Genomic DNA, 15980 nt, shown 5'->3' on the forward strand with positions numbered 1-15980 from the left:
CTGCTCTCATTTAAAGCAGTTTTGGAACTCATGTTTTAACGATGCTTTGGGGGACAGTGTAAAAGCCACTTGTGACAGTCATTCTCATCTTACATTTTATAAAAATATTTTCATAGGACCTTCTGCTATTTGTAATTACATGAGAAAATGTCATAATGTTAGGTTCTGAATGACTTCTGGCTATTTCCTAATATATTTTTGTACTACAAAGTAGAACACTGGGCTAGCCATTGTCAGTAATGTCTGCCATGAACCTGGAAGGCAGTTCTAAGAAAAGAGTTGCAGAGCAATTAAGAATTGAAAAGCTTCATTGCAATGGTATGTGATGACCACTGAGGCAATTATTTTATAAGGAACAACACTTATTCAACAAACATTTATTAAAAGTCTATTTCACATAGGACACAGTGGACTAGCTGCCAGAGGGAATGGAGTGGAGATTTCATAAATTCCAGTGCATTAATTATGATTATTCAACGATAGTATTGCACAAGCTTAAAAGCTTTACTTTACACACACCTATTCACTCTTTGCCAGGAACTATTCTAAGAATTTTGTAAATATTAACTTATTTGAGGGGCGCCTAAGTGGCTCAGTTGGTTGAACGTCCAACTTCAGCTCAGGTCATGATCTCACAGTTCACGGGTTCAAGCCCCACATTGGGCTCTGTGTGGACAGCTCAGAGCCTGGAGCCTGCTTTGGATTCTCCCTCTGTCTCTGCCTCACTGATGCTCTGTCTCTCTCTCTCTCTCTCTCTCAAAAATAAATAAACATATAAAAACATTTTAATTAACTTATTGGATCCTTTAAACAATCTTAGAGTGTAGGTAATATTAGGACACCCAGTACATACATGTCTTCATCTATAAAGATGAGGAAATTGAGGCAGAGAGTTAAGTGACTTGCACTGCTATTAAGTGGCAGGGCCAGAATTTGAACCCAGGTAAGTTTGACTCCAAGTTCTATGCTTATAACCATTGTAACAATTAGCTATGGCTGCATAACACACAACTCCGAAATGTAGTGGCTTGCAACATTAACGTCTACATACTACTTTTCATGAGTCATTTGGTCAGTGGGGCGGTTCTGCTGCTTTGGACCAGGCTCAGCTCATCTTAGCTGGACTCACTCCTGTGTTTGTCATCACCTGGGGCTGGCTGGTCTAGGAGATCCTTACCTAGATGACTCAGCTTTCCTCCACAAAGTCTCATCCTTCACTGCTGTAGCAGGGATCTGAGAAAGACGGGAAAAATCACAAGTGCCTTTTCAATCTGCTTGCATCAAATTTGCTATTCTCTTATTTGGCCCAAACAAATCACATGATCATATCCAGAGTCAATGTGAGAGGGCACTACAAAAGGGCATAGACATTGGAAGGTGTACAAACTGGGGCTTTTTCATAAAATTAACCTACCATAGTCACAGTTAAACACCATGCCGTTTTTACCCTGCTCTCTAGACAGCTTCAATTGGATATTTCAGATTCCAAATGAATTGTGAAAATTCTATCAAATGTAGCCTTGTTGGTTTAGGAAGGTCATAAAAGAACAGGGGAAAAAATGTGAAAAGTGAAACTATGTTTATGATTACAGGCCGATCCTGGGGAAACACCATCAGAAGCTCCAAGTGAAGCCAGGACAACTCCAGCAGAAAACGGAGTGAATCACACTACATCCCTGGCACCCAAACCACCCTCGCAGGCTCCCCACAGCCAACCAGCTCCAGGTAAACACTCTGAAAAGAGAGTCTCCAGTTTATTTGTGACACTGAAGGAGATAGCACAGTTTGGCTCCCTAGAGCATCAAGTGAGCACAGATGCATGGACTTAGGAGGATATGTGTATTGAATGAATGAATGAATGAATGCCAGAAATGTATGATGAATGAATGAATTAATTTATTTATTTATGCCAAGAGACTCATGAGTGCTTATCTAGCTCTGACCATAACTTACAAAGCTACAACAAAGCATCACCCAGATTTCCATGTCTTTATTTATAACCCACGTGCTGGCAGGGTTTGTGAAGTGTTCTTCATGTACCTCCTAAACAGCTACGCTTTACAAGCATCTTCTTAGTTCTACCTCATCAATTAGGTCTCTGCCAAGAATTCCTTTCCTTCTTTCTTCAACTTATTTTTCAATGACCTTGGTGTCAATCATGTGCTGAGCACTTTGCTCAGCTCTTCAAATGGATTGACTCATTTCACCCTTAGACTGGGGCTATAAGGATAGATTCTGTCATTGTCCCCATTGGGCAGATGAAGAAACTGGGGTTTGTTTGTTTGTTTGTTTGTTTTTGAAACTGGTTTTGAGATGAAGAAGCACTTCCTGAAGGCCACATAGGTAGTGAAGAGTGAAGTCAGCAGGGCATAGCTCCCTGTGAACTCAGTTCTTGCTTTCAGCAACTCTGCTCCTTCCCAGAAGTCCACTCATGTCTCACTTCTTAGAAAAATCCTTTGATTTCAGTGCAGCTAACTTTGACCTTGATCTAAGACTGCATTAGGCAACTTTCTGTCATTTGTATGTCCTCTTTCTATCTATCTACCAATAGATGGTGGGCTTCCCAGGATAGGCTTCAATCTGATGCTTCTTTTGCACAGACCTGAGGAATATCACGTACTTAATAACTTTTTATTGAATGGGCTAATATGAAAGTAAATAAAAGGGAGAAGAATTTCTTTTTATGAAGGTATGGCTTCCCGTCTCCTTCCCTCCTTGTCCTACTACAGCATTGTAGTGATGAAATCCAGATCTTTTATTTGGGAGGGGAGGTGTATTTCTCATGGGGGAGAGTGAGATTTTAAAAAGAACAAATACTATGGAATTTGTATCAAATGCTCATGAACTGCGGCCTGTACTTTTAAGAAGTTTGTTGAGATCAATAATGGTTGAGAAGATTTGATCATAAAGAGTGATATTTTCAAATGAAGATTTTTATATACCAAATACAAACATTTTGAGTACTTCTGGAATATAAATAAGTCATTGAAATGTGTGAGTAAATATAGTCTTATGCTTTGGAGAATATAAGAAAATTTGGCATTTTAGCACTTGATTTTTTTAACTTGATATTTTGAAATACTTTGACTTACAGAATCGTTTTTAAAATGGAACAGAATACATTGCAAAAATGGTCTCCTCTTCCCTAGTGTTAACATCTGTCAGAGTCATGGTGGCAGTTACCAGACCAGGATATTAATGTTGGCACAGTATTTGGAACTGAACTACAGACCTGGTTGGCACAGTACTTGGAACTGAACTTCACTCACTTCCTACAGATGTCTTTTTATTGTTACAGGTTCCAACTCAGAATCCCACATTGTATTTAATTGTCATGTCTCTTTCGGCTCCTTGAATCTATGACAGTCCCTCAATCTATCCTGTCTTTTATGACCTTGACACTTTTGAAGAGTACTGGTCAGTTATTTTGTGAAATATCCCTCAATTTGGGTTTGTCTGATGTTTTCTCATGATTAGAGTGAAGTTTTGCAATTTTGGCAAGCATATCGCAGAAACAGTGCTGTGCCCTTCTCCATGCATGATATCAGGGAAGCCTGATGTTAGTATTTCTCATCATGGGTGATGTGGGATCACTTGGTTAAGGTGGAGTCTGCCAGGTTTCTAAACTGAAATTTATGATTTCTCCTTTATAGATAATAGTCATCTTAGAGGAGATTCTTCAAGACTATGCAAATACCCTTTTTCTCCTTAAACTTTTGTCCAGTCATTCTGGTATCCACCAATGAATGGATTTTGCCTGCCACAATTATTGTTTTTAATGTTTATTTTTATTTTTGAGAGAGAGAGAGACAGAGACAGAGCATAAGCAGGGGAGGGGAAGAAAGAGAGGGAGACACAGAATCCAAAGCAGGCTCAGGCTCAGAGCTGTCAGCACAGAGCCTAACACGGGGCTCGAACTCACGAACCGCGAGATCATGACCTGAGCCAAGTTGGACGCTTAGCTGACTGAGCCACCCAGGCACCTATTGCCTGCCACAGTTATTACTGCCTGCTGGTCAGCATTTGATTTTTCTTTTTAAGCAGGCTCCATGCTTGCACACCCAGGGTGGAAGCCAAAGTGAGGCTTGAGCTCACAACCCTGAGATCAAGACCTAAACTGAGATAAAGAGTTGGATGCTTAACCAACTGCGCCACCCAGGCATCCCAGCAGTTGATTTAAAAAAAAAAAAAACAAAAACACTTGCCATTCGTGATTTGGCCAAAAGGTGGCAATAGCATTGCTGAAATGGAGTTTGTTGACAGGAGTTTTGCTTCAAAGTGGAAGGATGTCCTTTCAGTGTGTTTATGAAGCATATAAATTCACATTTATTTAGGTTTGCCTCAAAGTAACAAAATGAAGACTTTGTTTGGAATGTTGTGGGTTATTTATTTATTTATTTATTTGCAAATTATTTTCTCCTACATTTTGTTATTTATCCATAAAGAGATTTACACTCAAGAGTCAAACTTAATTGTTATATGGGAAGAACACAATTTAAAAGTTAAAGTTAAAGGGACTGTTTCTTTTTTTTCTTTATTTCAGGTTCTGTAAAGGCACCTGCCAAAACAGAAGATCTTATTCAGAGTGTTTTAACAGGTAAATGTCACCCTCTTCCCCCATGGAATTAGGCAGCTGAATATTATACAATATAAGTATTTAGAGAGAGAAGATTTCCCTTCATTTCTGAAAAATAACATCATATTTCTTCTCTAAAAACATCTACAGGTATGCAGTCCTAGCTAAAGCCACATTACACAATGTAATCATATCATCACAGAGAAGTAACTGTGTTTGGCAGATAGGACTCTATTGGTATAAAACTAATATATTTTCACAAGATAACTATTTTAGAATCAAAAGATAGTTTCATACTGTAAGTGTGACCCAATGAACAGGAATCCATGCCTTCCCAAAGTGCCGACAATAAGCCATATTTTATTTTATTTTATTTTATTTTAGGCCAGGAAAGATGTATATTTTATTTTATTTTATTTTATTTTTAATATGAAATTTATTGTCAAATTGGTTTCCATATAACACCCAGTGCTCATCCCAACAGGCGCCCTCCTCAATGCCCATCACCCACTTTTCCCTCCTTCCCACCCCCCATCAACCCTCAGTTTATTCTCAGTTTTTAAGAGTCTCTTATGGTTTGGCTGCCTCCCTCTCTAACTTTTTTTTTCCCTTTCCCTCCCCTTGGTCTTCTGTTAAGTTTATCAGGATCCACATAAGAGTGAAAACATATGGTATCTGTCTTTCTCTGTATGACTTATTTCACTTAGCATAACACTCTCCAGTTCCATCCACGTTGCTACAAAAGGCCACATTTCATTCTTTCTCATTGCCAAGTAGTACTCCATTGTGTATATAAGCCACAATTTCTTTATCCATTCATCAGTTGATGGACATTTAGGCTCTTTCCATAATTTGGTTATTGTTGAAAGTGCTGCTAGAAACATTGGGGTACAAGTGCCCCTATGCATCAGCACTCCTGTATCCCTTGAGTAAATTCCTAGCAGTGCTATTGCTGGGTCACAGGGTAGATCTATTTTTAATTTTTTGAGGAACCTCCACCCTGTTTTCCAGAGTAATAAACCATATTTTAGAAATGCAGAATGTGAACTGTTTGCGATTAAACACACAATATGGCGTGTTTAAGAACTATGATACAGTTAGGATAATTTATATTTCATTAGCTCCTTAAACTAATGGGACTAAAATTGGTACGTACTACACACAATGAGCAGCATATAGTAGAATCTTGGAAATGTTTACAATATGTGACCCAATAAACAGAAGAAATGCAAGTACATGTTCACCACAAGAAACTCTATGGGTAAGAGTCAAAAACTGTAAACACTCCAAATGTCCATAAACACTAGTACAGGTAAATAAATCATGGTACAGTCACAGAATAAAATGGGGTACAGCTGTAGGGATAAATAAACTACGATCATACACAACATGGATAAAATTCACATGCATAAATAATGTTGAGGAAAAGAGGCCAGACACAAAAGAACACATTCTTTATAATTCCCACTACATAAAGCTAAAAACAGGCAAAACTAATTTGCATGTTAGAAACACGGATTTGAATTATACTTGGGAGGGCAGAGGGGATGCAGAAACCAAAAAGAGGATCTCCAAGGCACTGACAATGTTCTGATTTTGATCTGAGTGGTTACTGAAGCATGTTCACTCTGTAAAAATGTATAAGGCTATGGATTTATGATTTAAGTATTTTATATTTCCCCCCCAAAATATGTAACCTATGCATAGAAAAACTACTTGAGGAATGTATTAAAACATGTTCTTAAAGATTTAATTCCATGGGAAACAATATGATGTTAACACATAAAACAAGAGACAGGAATGTAAATACAACATGGTTCCAGTGTTATTTAGAATACATAAGTGTGTAGACAAAAGGCAGTGGGTGTGTGCCAGTATGTTAGCAGTGATTATCTCTGGGTAGCTTGTTTCTTTGTGTAAATGGACACTACATCTATGCTTAAGAGCATATTCAAAGAATAGCCTTTCATCCACAGACAATAAAAAAAAAAATTAGTACTTCCAGTGGAAATTTGTTTTTTTATCATAGGTTGGAACATTTCAAACCCTGTTGCTAAACTTGCTGTAACTGAAGTTCTCTATACCATTTTAATGAAGTGGGATATAATCTATCACCAAAAATGCAGCAATTCTTTAGGATTATAAATTCTTAATATAATAAGTTATTATGCAACCATAATGAGTCCATTTGGGCCTGAGGGAAACCATTAGATAAATGTACCTGATTCTCTTCCTGGCCTCTTTCTCAAAAGGAATTGAATGTCAGGAGAATAGACACATTATAAAAAAGGGGAGCATGTTTCAATTGCTTAATGACCTTAGCATTGAAGAACATAAATTATTATTCTGATTTTAGTGTTTATCCATTAGATAACTCATTTCTATTCAGGTCTGTTGTTTTTCGTGGCATATATTAATTCTGAATCTTTTGACAGTTCTAAATATTTATGATAACATATTTTTGTTCCTAGAAGTAGAAAATTCAAATGAAAGGATAGAAACATGTGAACTATGACTTAATTTGGGCCCAAATATATGATAATTCATTGAAGTTAAGACACCATCCATTTTAAGTCACCCTGCTATTCATGGATTGCTAAGAAAGAAAAACATCAACAAATTGTGACACTCCATCAATTATACAAAGCTTCTTAATTTCAGAAAGGTTAACATACTTTAAAGATGCATATTCTAGAATTGACGAAATATGTCAGTAAAATACAGAATGGTTTAAGGTCAAGCATTAATTGTTTCCTAAGCATTGGATTGAGATCAAGCCCCTTGTTGGGCTCCATGCTTACACCGCAGAGCCTGCTTAGGATTCTCTCTCTCACTCTCTCTGCCCCTCGCCTGCTCACTTGCGCACTTTCTCTCTCCCAAAATAAATAAATAAACATTTAAAAAATATTATGTAGTAGTGTATGCTACCACTAACCCTTATAGCACCTTTGGGTAAATCATATCAAGGGACTTTCCCCCTCTTTAAGTGCTTTTTACTGAAACACTTGTGATAAATCCAAACCTACAATGTGAATAGTGCCCCTTAGAGAGGGTGCTGTACAACCTGTATGATCATTTGTTAAGCCTCTACAAGCACACTTCCAGAAACTGTTAAATACTTTGTATGATTCTTTTATTTCATCATCATAACAACCCTAAAAAGTAGTGGAAACATTGAGGTCCTTGAAGTAGATCCTGTTGGTGCCCATCTAGGTTTCCTTTTAATCTGATGCACCCATGTCCAGCTGTGGTGAGTGTTGGCCATTAACAGCGTATAGCTTCCCCTTCTCTTGGAAATTTCCCTCAGCTGAAAGGAAGACCTCTCTAGGAGGTTATGCCTCCCATCATTGACTTTCTCAAATATGCAAAAGGCTGACTTTCTTCCCTCAAAGTGAGATGCACTTTAGAGTACTCTAGAGCGCCCCACTGGACAGGCAGAAGCTGGGCTCCAGCTAAGACCACACCATCCCTCTGCCCCTTCCTCTTCCTTGTCCACTGCACTCACTTCCTCCACCTGAGCCCTTCTCAGTAAATCACATACACCTGAATCCCCGCCATCCCCCCATCTTGGGCTCTGTTTCTAGGGAACCCAAACTTTCAAAAAAAATTGTGAGTGAAGAGATTGGGTCTTTGAGTGTGTTTATCCACTAGATAACTTAATCGCAAAAGTTAGCAGTGACAGAGCCAGACTGGAACCAAGATACATTTGACATGCAAGCTCTGCTCATAAGCTCCAGTTGGCTGGGATCAAACAAATGTCGCTCAGGAGGCAGGTTGCTACCCCTCTTTACATCTGTTTGCAGTCATTCCACGTCTGCTCGCTCTTATACTCGTTTGTTGCAGAAGTGGAAGCACAGACTATCGAAGAGCTAAAGCAACAGAAACCGTTTGTGAAACTTCAAAAGAAGCACTACAAAGAAATGAAAGACCTGGTGAAAAGACACCACAAGAAAACCACTGACCTTATCAAAGAACACACTACAAAATATAATGAAATTCAGAATGACTACTTGAGAAGGAGGGCAGCTTTGGAAAAGACAGCCAAAAAGGATAGTAAGAAAAAGTAAGTTGAATGAATTGTTTTATAGTATGAAGGGAAAGAGTCCGTTACATGGATTTTTTTTTACACCACATTTTGGATACACTGCAAGAATGAAAGCCACCTCAGCTCAGTTTTACTTGTGGACTGAATTTCTTTATTTGCCCACATCCTAACAGTAGATATGCAGGAATCCTTTCCTGGCTTTCTGGCCTGTGGGCCCAATACCTGTTGGCTGACTTCCCATAATATAGCTGTCAACCTCGCAGGTATGAAATTTTGCTGTGTTCTGTAACCTAGTTGAAGAGGTGACTTGTTATAGCAAAGAGAAGTCTCAACTACTGTTTGCTGGCCTCGTTGAAACCCACAACGCTTTGTACAGATAACCCTTGTGTTTGGGTCTAGAGGTCCTCCCAGCCCCGCATACCCAGACCTTGACCAGGAGAAGCATCTCTCACACATTCATTCAAACAACATTTGTTGAGTGCCTACTGTGTGCCCTGGGGAGTCATGGGCAGTGAGCATGACCTACACAATTATCACCCATAAGTAGCTCACATGGCAATGCGGGGAACTATGGGAACATGCAAGCCATTGTCATTGAGCTGAGTCTACTCCATCCTTTCTTTCACTTCCTTACAAAATAATCTTACCTTGATGCCAGGCTATAGAGAGATGTAAGAGGCAATTTCAGAGCCATATTGTGACATATGATTTAACATGTGCTTAACTTAAAGGCACAATCATAACCCAGTACTTGGGCTTTAAAAAGCAACAACATCACCATTTCGTAGAACAAGAGTGGTCTTAGAAGCTCTCAGGGCGAACTTCTGCCACTTCTTCAAGGAGGAAACCAAAAGCTAAAGACATTAACATTTACCCACAGGTACACAAAGAGTTCAGGCGAAGCTTGGCCTAAAACTTCTAAACTTTTGTTGTTGTGATATGTATGTGGTCCTTTGTTTATTCACCTATTTGTTTACTTAGAAGTCATCCAGAAAACTTCTAACAGAGTATTGAAGTAACTTACCAAAGAACACATATGTAAAAATCCTATGAAAATAGAAAAAGAAAAACAACACACACATACGTAGAGTGGCTAAGAGTTATCTAAACCTGTCCAATATGGAATATTCCAATAGTTGTCCAATATGGAAGTTACTAACAACATGTGGCTATTGAGCCCTTGAAAAGTAGCTCATTAAAATTCTAGGTGCTGTAAGCATAAATTACCAGATTTCAAAGACTTCATTTTTTTTAAAAGAATATAAAATAGCTAATGTATTTCTATTGATTTCTATTGATTTTATTTTCATAACATGTTGAAATGATGATGTTTTAGATGTACTAGGCTATATAAAATATGTTGTTAAAATAAATTTCACTCATTTCTTTTTACTTTTCAAGGTAGTCACTGAAAGTTTTAAATCACATATGTGGAAAAAATCGAATACATGGCCTGTGTTACATTTCTATTGGACAGTACCCACCATTTAATGTAATTTCTGTCCTTGAACACTGAATTTAGCTCTTAGCTTCTGAGAAAGGGAATATGGGTTAGATAATTCTCCTTATTGGAGTAAAGCAAACTTTCTTGTTATTCTAAGAGAGACAAACATTTTCCCGGTATCGAATTACAAAAGAATTCATCTTGTGGTTCTTATACAGGCAATGTTAGGCAACAGGGGATAATGTTTTCAACCTTGTTCTTACAGCAGATGCAGAAACCCTGTTCCCTTGGTTATATTTTATACTTCTCCTCAAAAAATAAACAAAAATCCCTAAGCATCTAGTATCAAAAGATACATCAAGAGAAACTTTTCTTTAAGAGGCAAAGCCACTGAGGTCTTATTATGTCCATCTATCTCCTGTCACCTTTGATACACATTAAAATCCTGAAAATACGTCAGAATAATAAATGGAAATAATGTCCATTAGATTAGCTTCTTATCCAAATATCCACTGTCTCAACTGAGGTTTACACATCGTGGCAAGAGCAGATCATTCAAAGATAGTTTCTGTCCAGACACTGGCGTGCAATGATTGCATTGTTTTTAAAAACACAGACTTTGCTTTCCTCTGGATGTTTGTCCTTGGATAAGCTTCTCTGGACTCCCCCCATACTGTGTCCTTAGGCAAACTGTCTCACTGAAACCTCAGTTTCTTCAAATGTAAGCTGGAGATAGTCATACCTACTTATTGGGTTACTATGAAAGCCAAAAGGAGAGAGTGCCTGGTGCATGTAGAGTGGTCAATAAATGTTGACCCTGTTGCCTCTGCCATGGTGGGTGTAGTGATTATGGCTGATCGAAGAAACACCTTTCTGTTCTGGCTACACTGACTTCCTGCTACAAAAGATAATAAATGTGTCTCATGTTCATGCCAAGATGGAGGTCACCCCACCAATGCTACTTATAGTGATATTGGCAAATAAACTTGTATTCCTGCCGGGATGGATGGTCACAAATGTCATCCACTCTCTATGCTGCCATGCTATTCTGATGTATCAGGCTCCATGAACCTTGTAGAGTGTTTATTCTCATTTGGCATTGCACATAAAAATACAAATAGAAACTTCTGAGGGAATTCTGCATCCCTTATTTGCCAAAATAGGATCCTAACCAACTGACTCTCCCTGTAATGCCATCAATGGTGACCTAAATCAAAGTGAAAGCAACAAGAATTAGTGCCAGCTGATTTAAGAAATGTCTACCTGTTCCACCTGGCCACAAGTGAAAAACATGGAGGCAGAAAATGATAGGCTAGATGTCTTAGGTGGTTTAGTTTTCTTACCGCAGAAGTTTCCATATGAATGAAGAAAACAGACCTGCTCTTGGTAACCCATTCTCAACACTATTCTCCTTTTCTGTGTGTTCTAAAAAAAGAGCACAAAACTTGAAGGAATCACACCATATATTTTAGCACAATAAATTGAGAATTGCTTTGATTTACTTCAATATTACCTTTAAACTTCTCAGTATCTATATAATTTTCTGACTATGAATAACTCAAAGAAAGTTACCCTGCAAGAGTAAGCACTCAATAAATATTTTTCAATGAACTCATGCATCCCCCTTTCTCTTGTAACCTAAGCATTTATAGGAAAGTGCCATTTTGGGTAGAAATATCCATGAAGCTGGTACATCCCCCAAAGAAAATTATGTTAATAATGCATCTTTGATATTAAAAGATGTCAAGAAACAGAACATGTCAGCTTGGGGTGGTGGAGGTGGGAGGGTCTGCTAGCATGTGGTGTCAGCACATGTTCTGTTTTCTACCCATTATGACCCGGATGCAACATTTAGCACCTCTTCAACCTTCCTGACAGAGTCCAACTGATGTAAAGTCCACTCAAGTTGTTATAAGAGATAAACAACTGGGAATTACATTATATATGTCCTTTTAAAAAAAAAATTAAAAGATAAAAGCCTTAAAAATCTTTATCAGACATTGTTTTTCCCAAGGGAGGATTATCATTCTCTCCACCACCACGATAGGACCCCCAGCCTCCTGGCTTTCCTTTTCTGCCGCTACCTGACATCTCACAAGTGTCATCCACTCTCTGTGTTTGAAGACCCTCCTCTGCTAAGCTTGTCCTTGGGGTATCAGCCTCTATCTCAAGTATTTTATCAAAGCATGTTTGCAAACACAACACTCTATATAGGAGGAACGCTGGTGTACAACTTTCCCTCCACCTTGTTATGACTGCATGTTTTGAGTCAAGCTCTGTGTCTCTGCAGATCAGAACCCAGCAGTCCTGACCATGGTTCATCAACAATTGAGCAAGATCTTGCTGCCCTAGATGCTGAAATGACCCAAAAGTTAATAGACTTGAAGGACAAACAACAGCAGCAGCTGCTTAATCTTCGACAAGAACAGTATTACAGTGAGAAATACCAGAAGCGAGAACATATTAAACTGGTAAGCCTGAGAAATATGATTGTAGAGCTGGAACCCTCTTTTCTATAGAAAATTCCTGATGCTCTTGGGTAACTTTAGAGAGATGGTGGCAGGTCTGACTGACACCTTCCTCTTGTTTCCTTAGCTAATAATCTTATCTTGATGCTAGGGTATAGACAGAAGTAAGATGCAGTTCTCAGATCCATATTGTGACATGTGATTTCATGCATGCTTAAAAGCACAATTGAAACTTACCACTTGAGTTTTAAAATATAACAAAATCATTTCTTAGAACTTGAAATTGCCTAAGGACACCTGGTGTCTACCACACTAATATTTTACAAGTTCCACTATTCTAGCACCTTTACCAAGCTCCTCTCTGTTCCCCAATGAGGCTTTGTTTTATTGTGTTTATCTTCACTAGCTTATTTTGGGGTTATAACAGTTTTGGGGGGAGAGTCATTGAACTCTCATAAGGGATTAAAAAAACACATATCTTGTTTCAAGAAAATTAAGAACATGCTGCAAATAAATGTTCACCCTTTTTTTTTTTTTTTTGGTGTCCCTGGGCCTTGCGAGCACTAAAAAAAAAAGCCTATAGTCCTCTCTCCTACATTTAAGAGAGTCAGTTTCTACGTGACCAGTATGGGATGTTGTCTACCTAATTGCTGAGGCTCCCTGTGAGAGGAAATGCCATAGTCTCTATTAGTGATCAGTTTTGTCCTCCAAAATGTTTTCTCACAGGTTGTGACATTCCCTCCACTGTTGTTGATGCTTTGACACGTAGTATGGTTATGATAAATATTTGGTGACAGATTAAATGAATCAAACAACAAAGTAGCCTTTAACAAAAGCTTATTCCCCAAATAAAACAAATAAGTAAGCTAATAGAAATTAGTGTAGCCAGAGTTTGTATGTGTTTGTCTGAGCTGTCTGTTTCTTTGCCGAGAGCCTGTCCATGTAAGAGAATTCTGGGGCTGTTTCTGCTTTGGAGATCAATGGCTGGTTTAGCCATTAGTGGATGGTTTGGCCATCCCTATGTAATAGGTGAATCAGTGTAATGCTGTTGACCTAGCACTGGTTCCACAATGATAATATGCAAACAAGCAGGTCAGAATCACATTGGAGCTTATCGAACATCAGATTCCACTTGGCCAATTATTCTCAACTTCGGCATGCATCAGAACGACCTGGAAGCCTTAAAACACAGGTTGTTGGTCTTTGCCCCAAATTTCCAATTCATCCAGCCTCCTGTAGGGCTGGTGATGCTGATGCTTCAGGTCCCAGGACCACACTTGGAGGACCCCTGCTTCATTCCTAAATGTGAGGCTTGAGGATTTTAATAAGTTCTACTCGATTTTGGTGGGCCACCTTGTTTGTGAACTACTAAAATAGGATCTAAGCCATAAAAGTATAGTAGGACAGGGATAAGGTTTGGTGTAAGGAAGGGGTTGCCTGTCAGGCCAGAGAAAGTCAAAGTAAATCTTAGTGAGAGATAATGGCTTTGAGACCTCACTATAACAACACCATCTGATTTTCTCCAGCAGCTTATCCCAGAAAATAATAACAATAATAAAAATTAAAATAGCAACCATGTATTGAGCATTCACCATGGGGGCCATATCCTGTTCTAAGCCATTTGCAGAAATTGTTTGATTTAATCCTTACAACAACAACCACTAGAGTTTGGTACTATTGTCGGCTTATTTTGCAAAAAACAAAAAAAAAACAAAAAAAAACAAAAAACAAAAAACAAACAAAAAAAACACATAGAAATTCAGTGACTTTCCCAAGATTCTACAATTAGAAAGTGGTGAAATCGGGCTCTGAACCTTGGTCCTCTGACTCTAGAGCCCCTGCCTTGTAACTATTGTGCAGATACCTCTGCTAATTCAGATTTTAAGCCAAGCTTATCATAATGACCTCAGGTCTCCCAGGCATGCACAGCCAACTCCTTCATTACAGTGACTAGGATGCAGTACGGTCTCTCCCTCTCTTTTCAACAACTTTATTTCATATGCCTTGAAATTCATTTCATTAAAGTGTATACTCCTGGGTGCCTGAGTGGCTCAGTGAGATAAGCATCTAACTCGGTTTCAGCTCAAATCATGATCTCATGGTTTGTGGGTTCGAGCCCTGCCTGAAGCTCTGCACTAGCAGTGTGGAGCCTGCTTGAGATTCTTTCTCTCTCTCCCTCACTCTCTGCCCCTCCCCTGCTTGCTCTCCATCCCTCTGTCTCACAAAATAAATAAATAAGCATTTATAAGTAAATAAAATAAAAATAAAGTGTATACTCCAATGACCTTTAATATATTCATAGATATATACAACCGTCAGCACAATTTGAGAACATTTTTATCACCTCACAAAGAAACTCTCATTCATTTATTCATTCATTCAACAAATATTTAGTAGATACCTACTCAGTAAATATTATAAAATAGAAGAGGATAAAAATGACAACAACCCTAGCCTTTATGGAGATTACATTCTAGAAGAGGGATCAAACCATGAACAAAATAAGTTGGTAACAGATATAGTATGTCAGGTGGTGCTAAGGGTTTAGGAGAAAAATCAATGAAAAATGGGGAAACAGGGAATGGAGATGGAGGGAAGGATGAGGAGCATGCCTTGAAATTTTAAATTGAGTAACCAGGGAAGGACTCACTGAGAGGCAGCACCTGAGTTAGGAGTGAAGGACTGACCCCTGTAAACACATGGGACAGGATTTTCCTGGGCAGAAGGATTAGCAAATGCAAGGATTCTGGGTCAGGGATGGGCCTGTCTGCTGGGGGACCAGCAGGGTGGCTCGGTCTGAGGATGACTATAGGGTCTTGGGTCAGAGATGGGACTTTTGGTGTTAGGGACAGATCTTGTAGGGTTGTGGGCCTCTGTATGGCCTCTGCGTTTCACTTCGAGTGTAGTTGACATGACTGGAGGGGTTTGAGTGGAGGAGTGGCATGATCTGAAGTAACCTTTACATAGACCACTCTTCTAGTACCTGGTGAAGAGTAGGGACCCAGGAAAGGGCCATCCCAAAGCACAGTTCAGACTAATGGTAGTCCAAGGGGTTAGAAGTCCTGGGGTCCTCTGGCAGATGACTGCAGTTGACAAACAGGGTGAATATAACTATGAGGACTAGGCAATCCAGCCATAATCATCTGGAGTTTCCCCAGAGTTCCAGCCCCTGTCAAGATTCCATTCCCCAAGGAGAGAGACACGGCAGAGTAAAAGGGAAACCCAATACTCATGGAAGAGTCTCAAAACAAGAATTAAGAGTGTGGATGAAAACAGAAGCCCAGACATACCAGAAAAGCTTTCAGGAAGTAGGTGACTGTACAAATGAGTGCAGAAATCAGAGGAAAGTGCAGCACAAACTCATCACAGGAGAAACACCTGAGCAGGAGGGACCATATCAAATCCCACTAGAGGAGGGCACAGAGAGCTAGCTGCTCAAAAGATTTT

At 39.0% G+C, this 15980-nt stretch overlaps 1 protein-coding gene across 3 annotated transcripts in view; it reads left to right on the plus strand.

Moving 5' to 3' along the window:
* Positions 1-15980, plus strand: part of PLCB1 (phospholipase C beta 1) — a 702259-nt gene that overhangs the window by 580097 nt on the left and 106182 nt on the right. For all 3 annotated transcript variants that reach the window (XM_043602867.1, XM_043602869.1, XM_043602868.1), the window contains exons 24-27: positions 1593-1725; positions 4544-4597; positions 8420-8639; positions 12356-12536. In XM_043602867.1, coding sequence (XP_043458802.1) covers positions 1593-1725; positions 4544-4597; positions 8420-8639; positions 12356-12536 — 588 coding nt within the window. The remainder of the gene's footprint in view (positions 1-1592; positions 1726-4543; positions 4598-8419; positions 8640-12355; positions 12537-15980) is intronic.

The sequence above is a fragment of the Prionailurus bengalensis genome, chromosome A3 (genome assembly GCF_016509475.1).
Source record: "Prionailurus bengalensis isolate Pbe53 chromosome A3, Fcat_Pben_1.1_paternal_pri, whole genome shotgun sequence".
NCBI classification, from domain to species: domain Eukaryota; kingdom Metazoa; phylum Chordata; class Mammalia; order Carnivora; family Felidae; genus Prionailurus; species Prionailurus bengalensis.